The 23,816-nt window shown below is 40.8% G+C and overlaps 1 protein-coding gene across 1 annotated transcript in view; it reads left to right on the forward strand.

Annotated features, from left to right (window-relative positions):
* Positions 1–23,816, forward strand: part of TNKS (tankyrase) — a 106,267-nt gene that overhangs the window by 287 nt on the left and 82,164 nt on the right. Inside the window, exons 2-3 of the mRNA XM_042812459.1 lie at positions 10–395; positions 7,638–7,862. Coding sequence (XP_042668393.1) covers positions 10–395; positions 7,638–7,862 — 611 coding nt within the window. The remainder of the gene's footprint in view (positions 1–9; positions 396–7,637; positions 7,863–23,816) is intronic.

Consider the following 23,816-nt stretch of genomic DNA (forward strand, 5'->3'; position numbering starts at 1 on the left):
GCCGCGCAGCCCCAGCCTCGCGCCGGCCGAGCTCGGCCCCGCCGCGCAGCGCCACAGCCTGGCCGGGCCCGAGGGCGAGGCTCCCCCCGACGCCGAGCGGCCTCCGGCAGCGGAGTGCTCCGAGAGCGCCGCGCCGGGCCCGCCGCAGGGCTCGGGCAGCAGCTCCGGCAGCTCGGCCTCTTCCTCCTCTTCCTCATCGTCCACGTCGTCGTCGTTGGCGTCGAGCCCGGCGGCGGAGAGCCCCGAGGCGGCGGGCCCGAGCGGGGCCTTCCGCGAGCTGCTGGAGGCTTGCCGTAATGGAGACGTGACGCGCGTCAAGCGCCTGGTGGACGCTGGCAACGTCAACGCCAAGGACATGGCCGGCCGCAAGTCCACGCCGCTCCACTTCGCCGCCGGTCAGTGCCCGGAGGGGCCGGGGCGGCTCCCTATGGGGCTCGAGGGCCGGGGCTCGAAGGTGCTGGGGGAGGGGAGCTATCTGAGCTCAGTATTTCTCATGCCGAGGCTTCTGTGTGTGGAGGTAGTCTAAAGGCAACGACAGATTTCTCTGTGTTCCTCACGTGGCCTTCAGACTTTATCTCGTTTGCTTTGGAAGTGAGAAAGGAGTTCAGGATGGAGTTTTCTGGGAGTGATGGATTTCACTTTTGATAGCTCCTGAAAGCTAAAGACACCTGTAACACCAAGAATCAAAGCCAGAACCTCGCAGCTTGTAACTTTTTTCTTTCCAGTTGATCTTTCCCCTCCTTACTCAGACCAGGACAGGTGCCAAAAGATGAAGTGAAACAATTGAACTTGGTTAGAAAGTCAGAGATGTGCTGAGGGGATGCTATGCATCAATGCAGGGAAGTGATAGCACATCAAAAATTATATTGTGAAGCGACCTGGTTCAACAGGTGACCTTAATAAGAAGTAACCATTGCTCTATCCCTAGAAGTGCTGAAGGCTAGGCTGTATGGGGCCCTGGGCAGCCTCCATCAGGTCAGGTAGAACCAGTCTATGACAGATGGTTGGGAGTGGGTGGGCTTTAAGGTCCCTTTCATCCTAAGCTGTTCTGTAATGATTCTATGATTGCCTCTTAGCAAGCACAACTGTCACAGGTGAATTGTAGGTTATAATGAGAACAAATGTTACAGGGATTAGCCTTCATGGGAGGGGGGCACCGGGTGAGTTATTTTCATGATAAAAGTAAAATGGGAGATGCTAGGTCTGTGGTCGGCAGGGCTTTGTAACATGTGCCACAGTGTTGCTGCCTTGCTTGAGTTTTAAGTGGTGCTCTATTATGCACAAATAAAGTAATTAACAAGATTGGTGAGTGGTCGCTATCTATGTTGTGGTGTTTGGCTTTAAAACAGTACTTCAAAGCTGTTAACAGTAATGAATGTTTTCTTAGCAGTGTTGCTGAGAACTTTGAGCTGATGTTCAGCTGTCTATCAGATACTGCTCTTTGAGATTATGTAGTTTTATTGTCCTTTCTGAAGTCCTAGTGGTGTTTCCTGATACCCCCTAGGGAAACTTTTGGCCCTGAGCTCTTTCCTTTTCATTCTCTAATCTTGAACTGTGAAGAGTGTCTCAAGTGTGGAGACAGACTTCTGTGGACACTGGGATGTAATGCTGGCACAACCACACGTGCACGTGAAGTGCTTGATGTTTTCAAGAGTAATCTTGAGCCTGCACTGCTTATTTTGGATTTGAACTTATAATAACACCTTGGTGTGTCCCCTTAAACTTCAGGGTCTCAGGTTGTACCTTCAGGGCTAGGGTAGACTATAGTGCTGAAGTTGCAGTAGTAGTTTCTACTTTGATTAGATGAGAAGCAGACAAAACTTTAGGTAAGGTTTTGAAAAGTGGCAGCATCCATAGGATGTTACTGTAACAGTAATGAAAGATACAACATGAAGAAAACAGTAGGTGAAGTTCTTATCTCTGACAGACATCTGTTGTCTTTGTCTCCAGATTTGGAGATCATCCTTAGCTGCAGTACATATTTCCCATCAAATAAACGAGTGTATCTGATTTGAAAGGATTTGGCATGTAGCAAGCATTAGATAGGTTTCTTAGTATAGATATCTTGAGGTCTTCTGTTTTGGACAAGTCTGCACACATGTTGTTGAATGCAGCTTGTCTTGGGCAGTGCGTATTTGCTCATGATGCAGTTTTGATTTGATTTCCCATGGCCTTATGAGCACAGGAGTCTGCTGTGTATATTAAGCTATGTTGTGAATTATAGCTCCTGTTTTAGGAGATGTATCTAAATAGAAATTGCATGGCATTTATAAGGGAAAAGGAGTTGAACAGTGCTATATGCTTCTTCCAGAGCTCTTGAAGCTAAACTCTTCAGGCAAAAATAGTTTCACTTCTGTTTCTGTGAGTTATGGCAGAATAATTATTTTAGAAGCTAGTAAATTTTCATTTTTTCTTGTTTTTTTTTCTTTTTTTTTTCAGAGCAGCTGGATTCTTCATTATTATTTTTTTCCCTGGGAACTTAACTGAACTTGAGGGAAATCTTGTATTCTCAGATACCATTTTTGACAACAATTTGAGGCAGCTAAGTTGCTTTTACTGTTAGAGGACAGGATGCTTTAGTTCCAGTTTAGTGCTGGTTTAAGCTGAAGTCCAGGTTTCCTTAAACTTTAGAAGAGTTCTATTTTCTGAATCACACATATCATCTTTCTTATGGCAGGAGGAAGGTAAAAGGGGAGGCTTTGAGAACACTCAGGGTTCTTAGCATATGCATAAACTTAGGAGAAAGTGAGAACTGAAAGTGACTACAGAAATTTAAAAACTAAACAAACAACAAAAACAGACCAACCCCCCCCCCCAGAAAAAAAAAAAAAAAAAAAAACCAAAAAAAAATAGAAAGGGTCATAAACCCGGGTTGAGAAGTTGGAGTTATCAGTCCATTATCTATGTGTGGATAGAATGTGCGTGGTCAGATGAAGTTAAAGAAAATCTGGATGATACTACAGCTTCATCTGGGAATGTCTTGAGTTGTTAATTGTTCTGAATGATGGGGAATTAGTTCTTGAACTTAGTGGTGAAACGTTTAGCCTGATGATTAAGACTGCCCTGCTTTGGACTTAATATTGAGGCTGTATCAGGGTGATTTGACCAAAATTTCCTTTATTTTTTTTTCCGTCCTCTGACTGGTTGGCGCACAGCCTGTCTTGAAATTCTGAGCCTCCTTGAGGAGGTGTGCTTAGGAAGACTGGATAACGAATGAAAAACAGATTCTAAAGACTTGCATATAATTGACTTAAAAATAGAAAAAGGAGGTGAAGTGGACGTGTAAATGTGTTTGTTTCTTTTATTCATTTCTTTTCAATGCAAACTACATAAAAACAACTTAAGCAACTGCACTAGGCCATAACAGAGGTTTGTTTGGCTTAAGGCTTTATCTGTACTGTTGGCTAAAAGAAGATGCCTAGGCCAGAGTTACATGCTTGCCCTGTTAATACGTGTTATTGTCTAAATAATTGGGTGCATATTTACACACAGCTGCGAAGTTGCAGAGTTCGAGACTGTCTTTGATTATTCAGTGCATCAAGGGAGGGAGTAGAGGGTGGAAAAGGGGGAAGAAAGGGAAAGAGATGTGATGAGAGCAGCGTGTTATTCAATTTATAAGTTAGCAACCTTTATTTGTGCTGTGGTTCTGATTGTGTATTTATGAGGATGATGTGCACACTCTTTAAAAGTGAAATATATTGCACATACTGACACTCGTCTGGAAAAACGGGGTTCACTTGTATAGGAACTGACATTATACTTATCTAGTTGTAGAATCAGAAGGCAAGGATTCCTGTGATTTGTTACCTGGCTGTTTGGGACTTCCTTTCTCAGTATTTAATGGCTTGCTAGGAAAAACTCAGCTGTTACTGTTTATTTCTCCATCAGTGGTCTATTTCTTGGTATGACAAAGGCCTTGTCTTGTGAAGCAGTAAAATTATTATGCTAGCTTCAGTAATGATTTTTAGATAACAGAATTCATGGCAAATCCCAGGGCTGGCAAGAATAATCAGGAGCCTTCTTGGTAATGGACTTGCTTCTTCCCACGTGGAAAAAATGTTAGCCTTACAAAAGAAAATGCATGTATTTGTTGCTGACATCTTGATTCATGTGCTTAGATGCAGTTCTTGGTGGTTTGTCATCAGGAATAGTAGTGTCTCAACAGTGACTGGGTGGATGAACCTGATGGAAAGAAGCTGAGTCCTTGCTAGTTTCTACATACAGCCAGTCATAAGCTTGTTCAGATCACTCCTTGATCACTTGACAGGGAATGTCATCAGTGATATTCCTTGTTTTCTTTCAGTTTTGGTCTGTGGTAATGGCAGTAAAAGCTTGTGTGCAGAAAGAAGTTTTCAATAAGCATGCCTACTACTAGTTATCACTGTTGGAAGTCCAGTCTTTTTGTGAAGTCTAACAGATGTCACTGTTCTTTGGAAGATTTCTGGAGTAAACTACTAATGCTCAAGGATTTTTTGTCGGCTAGCAAGCTGCTAACTTTAAGAACACAATCTGCTTCGACGTGGAAGTCGGCTGAGGAATGGAGAAGGCAGATGTAATACAACTAGCTGCTGGGTGTTGCTTGCAAGAGAGGGAGACAGAAAATGGCAAGAAGCAGTCTGTGGTCTGTTACACACCTCCACTCTATGCAGAGGTACCTGGATTGATCACCTGCGGGACAAGATAAAAGAGGCTAGCTTAATTTGCTATGGAAAGCCTTGCTTTTGGATATCTTCATAGAATCCTTAGGGTGGGAAGGGACCTTTAAAGGTTGCCTGGTCCAACTCCCCTGCAATGAACATCATATTCATAAACTACTCTTACTCATTTTGTAGCAGTTGTCTGGGATATCCGTGCCACAGAAGAGATGTCTCTGCCCTTACTCAGACAGGTGTCTGTAAAGCTGACTTGCTGATTAATTCTGCCTTGTGCAATTTAAAGTAGGGCTAATGAAGATTAGCAGCTGGATTCATGCAGATGGTGCTGATAAGTATAGATTGTGTTGTTGATTAAAAAATCTCCCGGCAGCCTTAAGGCTTAGGGCCTGTGAAGCTAGGACTCTTGCTTGTAAAAGGAAGTGTTCATAAATTCCTAGGTGACTGGAACTTTCTTTATGCTTTTGTTGTATTTGTATTATGTGAAATGTTTGCTTATTGCTTTCTAGGAAGTTTTTCTTTGACTTGTAACTTGTTGTAAGGCCATCCTAAAGATCACTAGTGGAAATTCATTGAAGGGGTTTACAAGAGAATACAAATACAAAGCCTCAGGTGTCCAGCAATACTGAACCAGGTACCCTTTTCCACAGCTTGAAGGCTCTTCAACTTGCTCAGTTAAATCTTTTTAAATGTGTTCTCTACTGTGAACTGGTAGAAGTGCTGTTGGGTTCCAGAAGAGCTGTATCCTGGGGGAAAATCTGGCCCCAGAATGTGCAGTACTGAAGCAAAATTGTAGTGGCTTAGCTGGAACTTTTCTCAACCCTTTGATTATAGTTTAAAATAATTCTTGAAAGGCAGTGTGTCTCTAAGATGTGTGCTTTTCTATTTCAAGGGCTTGTGTTCTAATAGGAGCTATGTTTAGTGCTCTAAAAAGTGGAATCATTTAATGAGAGCTGCTTTGCTTTATTTCACAGTGAGGCCTGCAGACGTGCTTAACCTGTTGTCATATGCTTAGTTAGTTAGATTTGAAGTCCTTTTGGAATCTGCATTCTTAAGAGCAAGCAGGGGAAAGAAAGAGAAAAATGCCACGTGAAAGTAGAAATCTTCCTTGTCATGAATTAAACTGCACATAACAACAGCTTTGCAAGGGATAGAATTAACATTTGGAGAAGTTGATGCTGTGCTGTGATCAAGTGACATTAATTGGGCAGCAGGTGAAACAGTAAACTTCACTTAGCAGTTCAGGCTGCCTATTTGACGTGTTGTGCTCACTAGGGAAGGCACTGTTCTACTTCTAGTGAGAAATGCATGTATTTAGTTGCTTCTTTCTCACTTAGCGTTTTGAAAGTGAGTTCTCATGATGAATGGGAGGTGAGTTCTTAGTACTTTAGAAGCTGGTAGGTGAATTTCACCAGAGCAAGCTTGTATGCATGGGCCTCCTGAAAAGATTCTCCTCTACGGTCAGCCTTTGTTATTGAATGTTTTCTGCACGAACATTTGATTGGATTTCTCTGAGGTCCTCTGATTTAAGGTACTTTCTTGTAAGCTCTTTTACTTTGTACATAGAACTTTCGCCAGTAACATACAGACGATTTTTAAAGTGAAACCATTGGTTTCTCTAGTATAAACTGAGTTGTGTCAAAAATGATGTCATCTGTTAAATGATATGACATGTGTCTGTCTTTTTTGTTTTAATTACAACTGCTGTTGTAATTTTTTAGATTTGTCTTGTAAACAGAGACCTTTAAAAATGATTCTTTGTTGACTGAAGTTTTTGCCGGTTTGCTCGTGGTGGAGCTGGTGGGAAGCTGTTTCTCCAATCGATTACTGTTTTTTTGAAAGTGGCCTTGTGGTCTGATGGCATAAAAACTGCAGAAACCTTTAGTGTGCTTTCTTGAAGATGGAATTAGAAGAATTTATTCACCAGATGTTTATCACTGCCATTTCCAGAGACTGCTTTGTCACAAAACACGTGTCAAGCATCATGTTGAAGTTTACATGGAGTCCTGAAAATTGTGATAGTGAGTGGTTTGAAAAGTTTTCAGGTAGTCAGGATGTTTTTCCTCTAGAGGCAGGAACATGTTAAGCAAATGTTCATGCAGTTCCAGCCTTGTTTACAGAGGCTCAGTCTATAAAAAAAACTGAAGGCTAATAATTGACTTGGCTTTTTAGTGGTAGGCATCCCTTTCTAATTCCCACCTTGCCCGATTTTTGTTTGCTGTGAAGAGAAACAATATAAATGTGGCAAGCTTGAGGGATTGTTTCTTGGTATTTATGCTCTCAGGTTTTGCTAGTTTTGCTGTGGGACCAGGCACTCTTTGTTTGCTGCTGTACATATTTAAGCTGCCACGAGAACTTGCATGTGATGTTTCTTAACTGTCTTTTAGATTTGGCCCTTTGTCTTAACCATAGTCTTGGTTAACTCCTAGGAAACTTCTCCAGGAGAATGTATTGAAGGGCTGCAGTGAGGAGACAGTACGAATCCCTGCAGAGTAGCCAGTCTGCAGCTTGGCTGAAGGCCCAGTGTCGTGTCATAGCATTAGCCATAAGTGATTAAGCCAGTGTGGATGCAAGCAGCTGTGTCAGACATCTTGCCATATGGACTGTGGCAGGGGTAAAGCATGTTAATTCTACATTGGAAGTCTGCACAATTGTATCTGGTGTCGTGCTGTGGCTAAAAAGGGGCTGAACACATTGAAATGGAACTCCTGGCCAGGGGCTACTTCTCTGATGTAAGGAAAACATTTGGAAAGTCCTCATACAAGAAGTGCTGCCTGTCACAGAGGGTGCTGGCTGCTGGAAATCATTTGTCGCCACTTTAGCAGCATGATACTGCAGCTGAGTTGCATGTTCAACTTGGGAGAGCTGACAGCTTCTTCCTCACATCCTTTAAGTGTTCTGTATTAATTTCTCTTCTGGAAGAGTTTTAAATAATGTCATTTTTCTTTTTGCAAAGCAATTGAACAGCAATATGTTTTCTTACAGGGTTTGGAAGGAAGGATGTTGTAGAGCACTTGCTGCAGACAGGAGCCAATGTTCATGCTCGTGACGATGGAGGGCTGATACCCCTTCACAACGCCTGCTCCTTTGGTCATGCTGAAGTGGTTAGTCTGTTGCTGTGCCAAGGTGCAGACCCTAATGCTAGAGACAATTGGAACTACACTCCTTTGCACGAGGCTGCTATCAAGGGGAAGATAGATGTGTGTATTGGTAAGTGTGTCACTTATTGAAACTTCACCAGATGTGTTTTTTGTGCACTTATAACGGTTAATATGCTGAATGTGAGATGGAAGACAGTTGTGGTTTGGTTTTTTTTAAACCATAATGTAGGTATTGTGGTAGTCATTTAGGACTAACTTTTTCGTGTTATACAGTTAGACCTTTGTTGAACTTGCATCTGGAAAATGAATATTGAGAGGGTTGGTCAAGTCTTCTACTGCTAAATTAGGGTCTTCAAAGTCTGATTGTAAAATTCTCCCTGCGTTTTGGTAAGTGTCTTTGCTTTTCAGGCTGCTCTGTATGTTGTCTTAGTGGTTAGAAAGATGGTTAACCTTTTATTCTGTACAATATGGAGAAATGTTTGTCCTTTGGAGCTTTCAAATATCAGTTGCAGGACACCACTGCTTACGGTGGTTATATATCTTCAGTGTGTGCTGTAGCCTGAAGCAAAAGCAATTTCAAAAAAAAATTGAACACTTCAATCATTCTAAATGTATCTAGACCATATAAAGGGCTTTTCAGTCAAGATGTCGTTAACTTTTATGGTGTTTTTTTCCCTCAGTGTGTTTAGTATTACTTCCATTTTTTTATGAATCAAAACCTCTATTTTTATTTTCATAAAACGGCTTAAGTCGCATGGGCCTTAAGTTCCCTTCCAGTTCCAACCCCCTGCTGTGGATCAGGCTTCCAAGGGCCCCATTCATCCTGGCCTTGAATGCCACCAGGGATGGGTTATCACAGCATCTCTTGAACAGTTAGTGCTTCACCATCCTCCAAGTCTATTTCTTTTTTGCATTGAGTTTGCGTATAATTTATATTTAGTGGGTCAACTAGTTGGTGTGATCCTGTTTCTCCTTAATGGCTTTATATATAACTTTTATATTAAGGTCTTCAGCCTTAATCTCAAAAGGCCCTGTGAAGGAACAGAGTATATGCAAGGCTAATGAACAATGATTGCTTAGGGCGTGAATATTAGGAATGAATATTTGAATAGCTTTGTGGAATATTGTACAGTAGTAGTGAAATGTACAGTACAGTGAAATGTGGACTCTTACGATTGATACGAAGGAAGAAATTGGCCTGTTAAAATCACATTTTTAGTGTTCCTTTTTAAAGAAGTGTTGTATGCTTTTTGAAAAGCCTTTAATTGAAGAATGTTCTCTGGAAATCCCAGTGTAACGTGCAATTTATTGCTGAACTTAAGTATCTGCCTGAAAAGCAGTAGGCTCCATAGGAGTTAATCATCTAGCCATATCTGTGTCTATCTTTTGGCACCTTCCAAATGGTGCAGTGGGATAATTATGCCCCTTATTTTCTCACCTTTCCTTTTCCTGTGCCACCTCAGTCTGCATCTGTTCTTCATCATTCCCTAGCGTAGAATACTGTTCTCTTGGCCACTTTACAGGTCAAAAAGGGATAAAGTGAAAACTGAACAGAGTGCAGAGGTGTGTGGTATGTTCACAAATGGCAATTCTTTAGAGGAAAACTCAGGGTACTGAAGCAATGGTAAGGCTGGCAGACTAGATGATGATTGCAGTAGGACTATAGAATATGCTTTTGACTAGCACTAGCCTTGAAAGAATATGTATATGTTTCTGCTAAAAGTACTATTAACAGTCAGCTTTACAAGCTGAGGTTAAACTGCTGCCACTTGGAAGCTTGTGTGGTAATGGGAAATGTCATAAACTGATTAAAATTTGGAGTATTTAGATTCTAGAGAATTCTGTACACTGGAAGAGAGCAAATGACGGTGACCTGTGGTTTCTTGTGCTTCTGTTACTGATTTAATATTAGACTCATAGAGTCACTGAGTTTAGAAAAGACTCTTAAGATCACAAAGTCCAACTGTTAGCCCAACGCTGTCAATTCCGCTACTAAACCATGTCCCTGCATGCTATGTCCACAGCCATAAGATAGTGGTTTTGTTCCTCAGTGAAACATTTACTCACAGAATAGTTGACAAATGGAGAACTCTGCAGCATTTTTCCAAATGCTCTTTGCAGAGTAAGGTTATGACTGTTGTGTAGGGCAGGTAGGGAAGAAAGGATGATGCGCTTCATCTAAAAGTCTGTACTGGGCTTTTAACAAAGATTCATGCGGCTCACTTTCTCCAGTGATGTGTAGCAGATGCTCAGGGTCTGTAGCTTGAGTGTACGCTTATTTCTCATGGTGAACAACGTTTTAGGAATTTATGAAAGCAGAGACTGAATCCAGATGATGTTGCACAGCCATTGATTGGCAATTTTTGGAAAGATTGATCTAATAACTACTTAGTACCGCCAAGCTTTAGGCTTCAAAGGTGTTCTCTGGCAATGTAATGTTACAATTTAATTGTGTTACAGCTAAAAAGCCAAAACTGCCTTTTTTTAAAAACACTGTCTGATTGACATTTATCACAAACCCTTTTAGACTTCTGTGAGAACACACATTTCTACTTGCCCTCCACGTATCTTTCTTGATTTTGTTTTCTTTTCTCATATGTTTCTTTTTCCAAGCTGAAAAATTTAACCTTTATCCTGTTTAAGTCTTGTATTTTTATCTTTTTAATTTTTTTTTTAAGAATGGGGAGTTGATGGTATTGGGGGGAAGGTCACACCGAGAGTGCTACAGAGCTATAAAAACATCTTAATATGACTTCTAGAGTTGTTCAGTTGGAAGGGACCAACAAAGATTCAGTCCAACTGCATGAGAGCTCTTCAGGGCTAACCAAAAGCTGAAGCTTATTATTGAGGGCATTATCTAAATACCTTTTGAGTTCTGAGCCTGTACCAGTATTTGATCACTCATAATTAAAACATTTTTCCTCATATTTAATCCTTACCTCCTCTTGCATAGCTTTGTACCCATCTTGAACTATGAGGATCCTTGAGACCAATGGATTGTGGGCATCAAGTTGGTAGTGCCCTGTCACTGTTGATGTGTTGCAACTTAACTGTGGGTTTTAGACTTCCCCAGTTGTTTTTCCCTTCTTTCCTAAAATTCAGGCATCAAGAAAATGAATCTCTTCCTTATTTGTCTGCTGGGCACAGAACAATCTATGGGGGACAATAAGGCACTTATTTAGCGATATTTCTTTACAAATGATGATTAAATTGGAGTCTGATTACTTGCATCAAGGATTTACAGTACAATAATGTCTGAAACTTACAGTAATGTATTTGTAGTAATACATACAGCAATGTATGTCTTCTAATAGTAACTTTTAGCAAAGAGGGAGGAAAGGAAGGTAGAAGAGAGGAAGAAGCTGCTTCATATTAAAATCAGGTAATGGAGCAGATGCTGCTGTTGCAGGCACTAACTGCTTGCTTTCATGTGTCTGCTACCAGTTTATGACAAAATTCTTAAATATTGGGCAGAAATACTTAATTTTGTGGGATTATTCTTCAGATTAGTGTAGCAATCTCTGCTTTTAGCTTCTCAGGAGCCATGCAGTCTTAATGCAGTTCATATGTAGTTTGAAAACAATCTCTAGATAAATGTGCAGTTGTTAAGGCGTACAAGTGGCCAGGTCTACAGAGCTCCTGGATCTCTTCCAGATCTAATGGAAAGCATGGATTAAAGTATGACTATAGAACATAAAGGGTTTTGCTTGTAAAATGCGTGGGCAGTTAAATACTTGTCACATAATAAACAATGGCAGCTGCCTCTCTTTAATAATGTGCTTTTTTCCCAGCATTGAAGCAAGTTCAGAAAATGCATTTTCTGTGATTGAAGCCTACTGAAAATACTGAGTGCTTACCTCTTGTTCTCTGTTTTGCTTTAGTCTTGCATGCAGGTAATACTCATGATGACTGTAGATTCCTGTACTGCAGTAAATCCTTATTTTTCCATGCTTACACAAACACACCATGTTTCTTTGATAATGCTGTTCCTTTCTGGGAAAGGGTGAGGTGTCTGACTTGAATCCTGCTGTTTGTGCTGCTGTGTATTCTTAGTGGTTTGGTATGATACAGTGTCTAAGCAGGCAGAGCTATTCTTTGGTCTTGCTTAGTCAGTGTACCCTTGGCTTCACTATGATCACTGGGTACTGAACTTCCATACTCATTATTTAAGATGAGGCTAGTCAGTTGTCTTCTTGACATCCTTAAAGTGAACAGTCACTGACCCTACAGTTAATGTGTTGCTTTTGCTACTGCAAATAGCAAAGTTAAAAGGTAGAATTTCAAATGATAAGAGAGGGAGCAAAGAGGAAGTGGCTGCAAAATTTTGTTTTTATTTTCTTGGTTGGAGTGATGTGAGGATGGTGCAACCCAAAAGAGGAATCCACTCAGTCTGATCTAAATGGATGATTCTTGCAGTGATATCCACAGAGGCTGTGATGTTCAAGTGATAGGCCAAGGGATTTGTGCAGTGTGGAATAAGTCTTCAACATGAACATACTGCTAAAAAGAAAAAAATTAGAACTGCCTTGTGTAACAAGACATGGTGGAAAGCAGATCTGGGATTGGAAGACAAATGGGTATAGACTCTCTATCCTTTAAGAATAGAAAGTGATGCAACTGTTTTACATAATAATGTGGTCTAAGAGAGTAGGAAGCAAAAGTTTTTAGGAATGATGTGTGTAGTACTGCTTGCTAGTCGCTTGTTCAGCATCTGTTTGAACTTGGTGTATTCTTAACTTCCTGAAGTTTGCTTCAGAAACAGGTTGGTTTTTTTTGTTGTGTTTTTTTTTTTGTGTGTGTGTGGTTTTTTGTGGTTTTTTTTTTTTTTTTTTTTTGAGACTAGCTAAATCTTCTGGCCAGCTTGTAACTTTAGCCACTATTTCATGGACTGACCTGTTTAGTTTCCCTAAGATTTCTTGTACTTCCATTTCTTAAATATTTGATAACTGCACTATAAACTAATGCCAATTTAACAAAATGAAGACAATGTGCAGGTTTTATGCAAAATATGCAGAAGTTGGAGCTTCTTGAGAAGAGTTTCAGCTCCTAATATCAAAATGTTACTGTATTTGGTGTCTGATTAAAGTATCATCCCCAAGTACTACACTGTTGAAAACTTGGGTGATATCTGTAAAGACATTGCATATTCTTACCCTGTTCTTAACATACATTTTTGCTAGATAACCTCTTCTGGCTGTTGTTAAGAGACAGTACTCCTGCTCTTAAATTGGCCTTTTGGTTCACACAGCACAGTATTCTCAGTTAATTCACATAAAGTTCTTTGTTGTTCAGTGTGCTTGGTACAAGTTGTTAGCTCAAGATACCTCTGGCACAAAACTTCCTCTTTTGAAGGTTGAGAGAGAGCATTGTGGTTACTCATAAAGCTGTTTTGGAAGGTTTCTTACGCATTAAGCTTATCTTTCAGTTCTGTGCTTGATAGACTCTGAGGCTCAGGTCTTATTGGCATCACCCTTGATGGGGATTGTGGAAAAGGATGTGGAAAAGGAAATACTTTTGAAGTAAGGTAGCTTATTTTTTCCTCGTGGACTTCACCTCACTTAAGGGTGGGTTCTGAGCTACTGCTAGGATTTGAATCCCTTAAATGCTTAAAAGAGCTTGATTTTGTTTATACATGTACCCTTTATGTTTCATATGACAGTAGTCCTATAGGACTACTTTAGGTTTTCAAACCCCAGAAGGAATGAAGTGGCTTTCCAATTTCCCACACTGGGAAATAATGAATTCTGGTAGCCACGTAGCTAACTCCACATGCAGTGTATCACTTCCAAGATCTTTTTTTCCCCTCAAAACTTCGCATGAGAGAAATGGTTAGTATATGCAGAAGGAGATTTAAATTAGTCTTTGTCTTCTCTTACCTGTCCTTTGTTCTTTTTCTTCCTGTGATGCTACTTGTTGGCCTGATTTGCACTGGTGCTCTTGCTTTTCAAGGGCAGTGAAAGCAGGGTTCCCAATCTGCCAAGTAGGATATTGGGATTACAGCTGACACTTACTTGAATAAAACTTGAAGCAGGAAGATGAATTTGTTCAGGGAAGTGAAATTGGGACGAACCAGTGAAAGTTTGTCCTTAGAGTGGCTTTAAGCTTGGGATATAGATTAAAAAATATATATATCAGTTACTCAGCCATCAGGGCAGCTGTTAAGGTTTCTAGCTTTTCATTAAGTATTATATTAAAAGAAATGCTTAGAACCTACATAGCTGCAGAAGAATTGTTTGCAAGGAAAGGAGCTTGAACTTTTTTGTGAAATACTGAGGGTTCAGCCTTTACCATCAAATAAATATCCTAAATGTTTTCAAAGACTAATGTAGAAAAAAATGTATTTTTGAAAAGCTCTTTTGATTAAAGAGTTTTCTATTCCATCTTATGTGCTTATTAACATAACTGTTTCAAATTCACACCTGAATGTGGCTCCTAAACCCCACTGTGCAGTGGAACAAATTGAAATGTAGGAGGATTCTCCTGAAGATACGGAAACAGCTTCTAAGTCTAACTGTGACCAACCTCTGGCACAGATTGCCCAGAGAGGTCATAGAATCTCCATCCTTGAGGATGTTCACAAGATGTCTGGACGTGATCTTGTGCACTTTGCTCTCGGTGTCCCTCCGTGCTGGTGCGGGAGTTGGACCGTATTGACCCAGAGGTCCCTACCAATCTCACTGTTCTGATCCTGTGGAAAAGCAATTGCTGTGTGTGTGCAAGTAAGCTGGACTAAATAAATAAAAATAAATGAAAGACCATAAGTGTATGATCTTGCATTGCTTCATTAGCTCAAAGACGTATTATCTTTAACATGGATCTCCTGGAACTCTGGCAGGTTCACCATAGTAATCCCAAAGCTTCCTTTACACTACCCAACTTGAATGCTTCAGGGAAGATTTCTGGCTCCATCTCTTACATGGTGCAAAATATCAGAAACCAGAACAGCAGTGATGCTAAGATTGGTGTCACTATTTAGAAGACTGTATTCTGCTTAATTTGGTTAGCTGAGGTGGAAAATTTTAAATTGCAAAGTGTTCAACCCAGAAAAGGAAATGGGAATATTTACTTCGTTAAGTCTAGGCAGGATCAAGGCTTTGAATTGCTGTTCACGTGGGCTGAGCAATCTACCAGCTCTGGCTCATTCTCTGAGGGCAGAAGGATATTATCAGCCTGCTGTGCTGCCTACAGCCCTTAGAACTTTCTGCTTGTTCTCTCTCTATATGCATATTTAATCACTTGTAGGTAAAACTTGCATTCCAGTGAGCAATTTTGTAGTGCTTCCTACGTGCAGAAAACTAATCTGTGTTAATACATGCTTGCTTACCGGGAGACTGTTGTGAGCATTTACAGAGGGAACCTTTTAAAGACACCTTTTCCTGCTGGGGGGGCTCAAACTTGCAATTATGGCTTTTAGAAAATGTTTTTGTTCTGGCTCACATCCCTTTTCTCCCACCTTTCTTTGAAGTGCTAAGATCAGATCAATCAATCAGTGTATGCTATGGGGAAAAAAAAAAAGCAACAAACCATCTTGTCTTTAGTGCAAGCAATTGTAGAACACACTGGCGTATTTTCTCATGCCTTGGGAGGTGAAGTTTATGATATACATACAGGGCAGGAGTCAGGCAATCTGGTTAAGAAACTGAAATGGCACCAGGGAGTCTAAAAGTAGTGCTGAGGCCAAAAACAAACAAACAAACAAACAAAAAAAAAAACACAAAAAGATTGGGGCAAACTCTTTATGGAAAATTAGAGCTTACATAAAAATATGATCAAGTCCTTTTCAAGTGATGCTTTTTAATATTTTCAGTTTTGTATAGGTTCTTCCTTGGTATCCTCTTCCCCCCTTTCCCCCTCCAAAAAAAAAAACCAAAAACCCAGTCCAAAACAAGCAGAAAAGTTAAAGGAAAAAAATATTTGGAGACCTTGTTCCTGCCAATTGTTGATGCTGTTCTTGTTGCTACTTTGGAGCCCACTGCTGTGGTGTATTTATCAAAGCTGAAGTCTGACCTCTAGACATAGTTTATATCTTTGGTTTCTCTGAGCCTCTGCTCCGTTCGGTAGCTGCAGGTTTGCTAATTGCATCCTGTTACTTTAGGAACTGATTCAATTTTTGCATCATATGCATACATGTGAAGACTGCGTTTTGAAGAGCAGGCTTTTGTCAAGAAAGGGAGGTGAGGTGTGATTAGCTCTTGTTCCTCATGGACTGGATGCTTGTTTTGGCCGTGAAGGAAGAAGTATCTCTGCAAGGAGCTATGTTTTAATCTGTCTACTTGTTGATTCTCCTCGTGTATATTAATGCTGTCCTCAGCTGCACCTGTTGCTAATCTAGTAACAAGGCATGGTTTCACATTGTCAATTGGTGAAGCTCTACCACATCAGTCTCTCTTACTCCTCTACCATAAATGAACAGGGAGAAAATATGATGGAGGGGGAAAATAAAAATTAAGGGTTGCGATAAGGACAGGGAGATCCCCTGACAAGTCCTCTAATGAGAAAAACAGATTCAGCATAGGGAGATTAATGTAATCTATTGCCTACTGCTAACAGACTAGAGCAGTGAGAACTAAAAGCAAAACAGAAACACCTTCCCTCTTATTCACTCTCTTCTGTTCTCCCCTCCCCCCCAGCAGCACGAGAAAGTGGGTACTGTGATTAATCTATAATGCTTCCTCTGCTGTTCCTTCATGGTCACTCTCAATGTGAGGTACTGTACTTCCTTCGTTAGAAAGCTTATTGCCACTTAAAATCAATTATGTAAGACCATGTGTCTTTATGTATTTCAAAGCTGCGTTTCTTCAGGAACTGGCTTGCAGGTTTAATTCCTGCATTCTCATGCTGTCAGACCTCCTGTTTTTGTCCACGTTATTGGAAAGTACTTTTCTATTTCTGTTTTCAGTTTTTTGTTTTGGTGTAGCAGTGTCTGGTGTCGCCTTTGTAAGATTCTGCTCATCTGCTTTGTACTACCACAGCCTGCGTGTTTGTATTTTGCTCTCTCTGACTCCAACAAAGAGCAAAGTCAACAAGGTGATTCATTGGCTGTAGAACTGTTGTCTGGGGTACTGGGAAAGTGGGGTGCCCTGACCAAGGGCAGTAAGGAAAGCAGACAGCTGAAGTGATTGAAGCCAGTATTGTCCCACCAGGTCCTCGTCTGTTGATGTTGGATATGCTCTAGGAATTGTTGCTAGCAGAGAAATGATTCTTTTCAACTCATGTCACTGACTAGTGTTCTGCTGTCCTTTCTTTTGCCAACCAAACTACATAATGTAATTGCAGAATGAACTGGACTGAGCAAGAGATCACTTGATCACTTTCCTAATATTCCTCTTTGCTAGGCCAAACATTTGCAGCTCCCAAACAGAGAGTGTGGGCAGCATAGGGCTAAGGATAATTGCTGCCAGCATAGGCTACATGAAACTGTAACTGGTGATTGTACTGTTTTGCAGGAGACTGCTTTACAATTTTACATTGTAAAGAGGTGCAACAGGAGATGCTGAAGGCTTTCCTACCCCCATCTTGGCATGTTGTCTGTTCCTATCCTGCTAGAGATATACCTTCATCCCTCTGAAGCTTGGTGTGAGCACTGTCCTTTTTCCCTCTCAAATTAAGCACTGCTCTGTACAGCCCATTTTTCCCAGAGTGCTGAGAGTAGCTGGATGTAATTTCTCAGGTTAGCAAGTCTGTGTCTCAGAGAGCAGCCCTCAGCCTAGAGAAGTCCATTACAGTTTGCCATCTGAGCAGCAAAACCCTGCAAAGCAACTGCACTAATGCAGATCTTTGAAGTCTTCAGCAGTTCACTGTTTACAGACTTCTTTGTTGCTGGAGATCCAGTCTTATTCTGCTTTTTCTTATTCTCCTACCTTCACCTGTGATGACTTTTATTATATTTCTCTTTAAATTCCCTTGGAGGTTTGATTGTTTACCATATTTTAGTTCTTCCTTTTTGCTTCTTGTGTGCTTTTTTTTTTCTTTTTTTTCCCTTTTCTTCCCTACCAAATGCATTCCTTTCCTGTCTTCTGAACCTGCTTTGCATCTTCTCTTACCAAAAAGCCACCAGCAGTACTTCCAGATATGCCCAGTTGTCTTCTTTGCTGTACCCTGACATTTAAGTAAATCCTTTATCACTCTTACTGCTTTCTGCTCCGTAATCCTCTCTTGATTCACACTTGATGGCTTTTATTACAGAGTGATGTTCAAGAGCATGGTACTGCTTTACTACTTCTTATTCCTCGTAGATAAGCTGTCAGTGGTGTTCCAGGCTGGTGGGAATAGATAGATCAAGTGGACGCTTGTAGCACTTACCTTTTGAGCTGTCTGTAGTCTGTAGTGACATTGCCTGTCATGTTTTCACCTTGTAGTTCTGATGACTAGTGAATAGTTGCATTTTTATCATGCAGCCAAGGCTGGAATTGCTCACAGAAGTAGAAGTCGAGCAGTAACGCAGCTGTGGGGGTGGATATTGTAGTAGGATTATCTTTTATAGCCAACTTTATGAAGCTAAGGATGGGATGCTAGGGCTTCTGTTTTGTATTAGGTAATTTTGCAAAAGCACTTGTGTATCTGCTAACTTAGCAAAATAGGATTATTAGGTGTGAATCACAGAAATGTAATTTCTAGGCAAGAAATTCACGTTCTTGTAACGTGAAAAGTTTTGATTTATGTATAGAAGTAGCTGGGGGAGATGAGGCATTTAGCCTTGGTTGTAAAAAATTAATAAATTGGATTCCATTGTTGTTGCCTAGATATTTTTAGAACTTGGTTGTAGATGAGGACATTACATTTCTTGTTGTGTATAATTTGGAAACGTGATCTGTATGGGCTGGTGCTGACATCTTCATGTTCCTGGGGACTAAGATTAATAAAAAGCTGAGTAATTTGGGGGTATCCTTTTTTTTTTTTTTTTCTTCTGTGCAATATATTGTGAGACTAAAGGAGGGCTTTTTCTTAAGGCATTTGTTTTCTCTGTACCTTGATACTTTGGGAGTAAGTACATAAAGCTACTGTAATTTAGTTTAGAAAGGACCTTTAGAGGTCTTTTTCAGAAAGTGAAGTTGAAAAAGGAGAAGGTGAAGGTTAGAGCTAGGGTATCTGGAAGAGACTGTGAGAACAGCACTGTGGGATAAAGTGGTTCAGTGGGAGGGAAGAGACAGTATGAGGCAGGACTAAGGTTTTCCTTGGCAGAAATGTGAGGAGCTGAAGACTCTGGTAATGCTGTTAAAAACACTAGGCTGTTTTAAGTGCAGATGCTTCTGGAAGGTCTGCCTATTCTTGTCTTTTTCATTCCCAGCAGTCAAACAGTTTGGATGTGCCTTTTTTGTACTTATGTGCATCCGATCGGAAACAAAATGTGAACTTTTACATCAGCATTCCAGTGGGTATACTCAAGGAATTTTGTGGATGCTGGCCCTGGACAACTCTAACAGAAATACTCTGATCTTTGATCATGCCTACCCATTGGATTTTTTTTATTCCCATTCTGTTCCCATTCTATTTGTGTCCCTGCCTTCAGTAAGAAATATTTTCCTTTGGTGCTCTTTTAGCTCGGGCAATATGAAGTAGGAAGGGTATTTGACTAAGTGATGTCTTGTGTTTAGACAAGCTCCCTTTTTTTTCTTCCTCTAGTGAGGCTCTCTTGTTGCTGCATAGTTAACAATGGAAGCTTTTGCTGTACTTTCCTGGTGAAAATGTGGAAGTTGAAATGGCCTAGAAATGGGAATGTTTGTTCTTGGTGGACTTTTTTGAGAGGTAGTGTCAGTTAGCTTCACAGTTCAAAATAGCTTTGCCAGGAGGCTGGGGGCCAAGTGTGTAATTTTAGGATTCATCCTGCTGTAGCAAGTTGGCAGTATCTGAAATGATTTGTGGTTGTAGTTCATGATCTATGCAATACTGGAAGAATTTTCTATTTTAGATGGAAGGCTCTGTCTGTTGTCTGTAGTACTGATTGGGAATAATAGTGTAAATGAAGCATTTCAGGTGGTACTGGAAATCAGGAAAAGTATTGTAGCAGTTATAATGAGGATAAAAATAGATTGTGCAGCACCTTTATACAGAATCATGTTGTACAGTTAGACTTACAGAGCTTAGATATCAATTATAACTTGAAGATTCAATAAATTGAGCAGCTTCTTTACACTGTATGATATAGTTTGTAGAAAAGGCAATGATGGTCAGGTTCTATTGTTAGATTACTAAAGGCAGTGCATGCAGCGCAGAAAAACAACAAACCCCAGTGCTTCCTCTGTCCAAGGGAAATAAAAGCAGCATATCAAAATCTGTTCATTAACGAAGTTCCGGGAGTGAATCTGTGTACATGCAATCCAAATGCTTGCCTGTTAACAGCAAGCTCTTGATTCAAACTACTGCCACTTTTCCTTTTAATGCTACTCAGAAAACATCCTCTAAAAGCAGTGTGCAGTATTTGAAGTCCAAAATAGTTACACTTGGCTAGAATGGCTTGTTCTGTTGTGTTTCATTATAAAAGGAATATTTTTCTCAAACAGGAGATCTGTCTTGGACATTTTTCATATGGTGCCGGTGCATTGAAAAGGAAATTTAGAAACACATTGTGTCTAGATCTCAAATACTCTGTGGTTAGAAAAGACTTCATTGGGCTAAAGTCCTAAAGGTTTTCTGCAAGCAGAACATTCAATTAAAAGCCACCTGTGGTTTGCCAACTGTAGAAGTACAGCTGTTACACCAATAGGCTAAACATCAAATGCTGCATTTCTTTTGTTAATTCATGTTGATGACAATATTGCTCACTCGGATATCTTCTTGTGAGATTATGTACTGAGGAAGGATGGAAAGGATCAAGTCAAATAGTATAGAAATAATACTACTTTTGATCCACATTTGCTTATTGTATTAATCTGTGTTTTAATTCAGTCCTTATTTATATAATTGAGTTTTTTGAGATGCTATTTCATTCGTTAGATCTGTATGTAGGATTGGATGAGGAAGCTGTTAGTAGGGCTACACTCTTGGCTGGTAGAGAGGTTAGAAGGGCTATGACCAACAGGAGAACTGACTGCAGGGACAGAAGGCTAAGTCTCATGGTTACTGCAAAGGAGTTGCGACAAGTTCTTTTTCTGAACTCGGTTTGGCCCTTTCAAGTGCTTGTTTCACAGGTAGTCAGGGGTTTTGTAGGCATCCAGCTTACACACCTTTAGTCAATTTTTAATGTATGTGTTTAGATTTAAGAAAAACAAAAACAACATTAAAAACTGATGTGAAAATTGAATGTTGTTAAGCCACACCAAAGCTCTCTGGAGTTCATTAGCATGACTAGACTCTTTAAGTATACTGCATAATTCTTGGCTGTTTGGGCCAAGAGAATAGCTGAAAGGAGCAGCAAGTTATCATCTTTTTGTGCCAGGAGAAGTAGCAGGAAGGTGTTTTTTTGTTGGCTTGCACAGGATGGGGGAATTGGTAGACTTGCAACTCTGCTTGTTTTAGCATCTGGCTCAGGAAATTGTAGCTCCCCTTAAATCTTATTACCTCTCATATTCAGGTTGTCATTCTTGTACCTTAATCTGCCTCAGCTTTGCTTTGTATGCCAATCCAAACCTCCAAACTCTGATCAAATCTCAGATGTTCCTCTCTGAAAAGCCTGATGTTCCCATCTTACTGCTATGGGCAGAATTGCTTGGGTCCCCATCCAACCTGGCCTCGAGCACCTTTGGGAGTGGGTCATCCACAGCTATTCCCCCTTGTCCTGTCATTATCTGCCCATGTAAAAAGTCAGTCTCCCGCATGTGTCTAAGCTCTCTCGAAGTACTGGAAAGCTGCAATGAGTTCTCCCTGAAGCCTTGTCTATTCCAGTTAAACGAGCCCACCTCCCTCAGCCTGCCTTTGTAGGGGAGATACTCTAGCACTCTGATCATCTTTGTGGCCATCCTTTGGACCCAAACAGCTCCACATCCCTATCATACTGGACGCCTAAAGTCTGGACACAGTGCTCCAGATGAGACTCACAAGGGCAGAGTAGAGGGAATCAATCACCTACTTTGGCCTGTTATCTCTGCTTTGATGCAGCCCAGGTTACTGTTGGTTTTCTGGGCTGCAAGCATACATAGCTGGCCAGCTTTTTGTTCAGCAGTGTCTCAAAGTATTTATCCCCACAGCTGCTCTTAATCTACTCGTTACCCAGCCTGTATTTGAGTCTGGGAGTGGCAGGACAAGGTGCAAGACCTTGCCCTTGGCTGTGGTGAACTTTGAGGTTCTCATGGGTGCATCTCTTGAGCCTGTCCAGGGTCCCTCTGGATGGCATCCCTTTCCCTCCAGTGTGTTGACTGTACTACCCAGCTCGCTGTCATTCACAAACTTGTTGTCCCAGTCACTGACAAAGGTGTTAAATAAGCCTGGTCCCAGTCCAGACCCCCGAGGAACGCCAGTAGTCTCCATCTGGGTGTTGAGCCATTTAGTGCAACTTTTAAATGCAACCATCCAACCAATTCCTTATCCACAGAGTGATTCATCTGTCACATCCATCTCTTTCCATTTTGGAGACAGTGACATCATATGGGACAGTGTCAAATGCTATGCACAAGTCCAGGTAGATGACAGCAGTTGCTTTTCCCTTATCTACCAATGCTGTAACCCTGTCATGGAAGAGCACCAAATCTGTCAGGCTCTATTTAGCCTTAGTTGAAACCATTTGGCTGTCACCAATCACCTCTCAGCTTTCCATGTGCATGATTTCCAGGAGGATCTGCTCTATGACCTTGCTGGTCACAGAAGTAAGATTGGCTTGTAGTTCTCTGGGCTGGTTTTTTTTTTCTTTCTGCTTATAAAGTTGTGATTCCCTTTTCAGCAAGAACTTCACTGTACTGCCACAACTTCTCACATGTGATGGAGAGGAACTCAGCAACATCTTGTTCAATTATTTTTCTTTAGCTCTTTGTTCCACACTCTTTTCCACATGAATCCTCCTGTCTTCTCATCCAGGCATGCTATTTCATCATTTTGGGTCTTGCTCTTCCCCTGATGTGTTTTGGGACTGACTTGTGATGTCATTTCTGGATGTAATATTTCTCATGAAATGACTCTTGTGAGTCATTTCTACCTGTAATATTTCTAAACACAAATAGCATCTTCAGAAAACATGGGTGCCAGGTGCTAACGAGGCTCTTTCAGCATGTGCTTGCTGAACTTTTTCATTTTTGTGCCTTCCTCTTGATGTGGCAAATTTGAACAACAACAACAACAACAACAAAAAAAACAACAAAACACAACCCTCCTAGTAAAAGCTCATTCTCCCTCTTTTTATCTTCTTTCACAACCATGGAGGAATCACAGCTTCTTGGCAAAGCATAAAACAAGTCAGTTTACTTCATTAAAGAACCACGCTTTTGCAAAAAATTCAGCCTAAGGCAAGTTATCTAGCATAGCACCCATTAAACTGAAATACCTGGCATTTGGCAGTGCTATAAACATTTAAAGCTGGAATTGTGTAAGAAGAGAGGTTTGAATAAAGACAGTACTGACAGTTTAGATTTTAATTTACAAATAAGTTTATTTCTAGTAAAAATTGTGCTTGCAATATAATTCTGTTACTTTTGTTCTGGATTTCTTTGTCAATTTCATTTTTCTGGATGAGCTTTTGTAGGCGGTTATTCACTGTTAATTCCTTCCTAGGCATACAGTTGCATTTTGCACTCTGAGTTTTTTAACGTAACTGGATTTTTGTGTGCTGTAGGTTTAGTGTATGCACAGGGGAAACAATGAGAATAATAGCTTCTAAACATACGGGCTGCAGGTACCAAGACGCACCTTACCTTATTTACTGTGCTTCTTGAGGGCAGGCTGCTATGCTGTGGTTAAGATATTGCACCTAAGTGGTGAGCCCCTAAAAGGCTGGAGCATTGCTGCTGTACAGAGGCACGGTTGCCTTTGGATATTGAGGCAGAAAAAGGATCAGGAGTGGTAACAAGCAGCAGTAGTGGTGGTGAAGGCAGGAGATGGTTTCGCAGTTAGGAGATCTATCAGTGTGAGTCAGTGAACACACAGCTTCCCAGCTGACAAGAGGGACCCAGACCTGAGCTCTGTGAGAGATTCAGGGTTC

This window comes from Centrocercus urophasianus, unplaced genomic scaffold, assembly GCF_019232065.1.
Source record: "Centrocercus urophasianus isolate 14NV4802_14NV808 unplaced genomic scaffold, USGS_Curo_1.0 seq_13, whole genome shotgun sequence".
Lineage (NCBI taxonomy): Eukaryota > Metazoa > Chordata > Aves > Galliformes > Phasianidae > Centrocercus > Centrocercus urophasianus.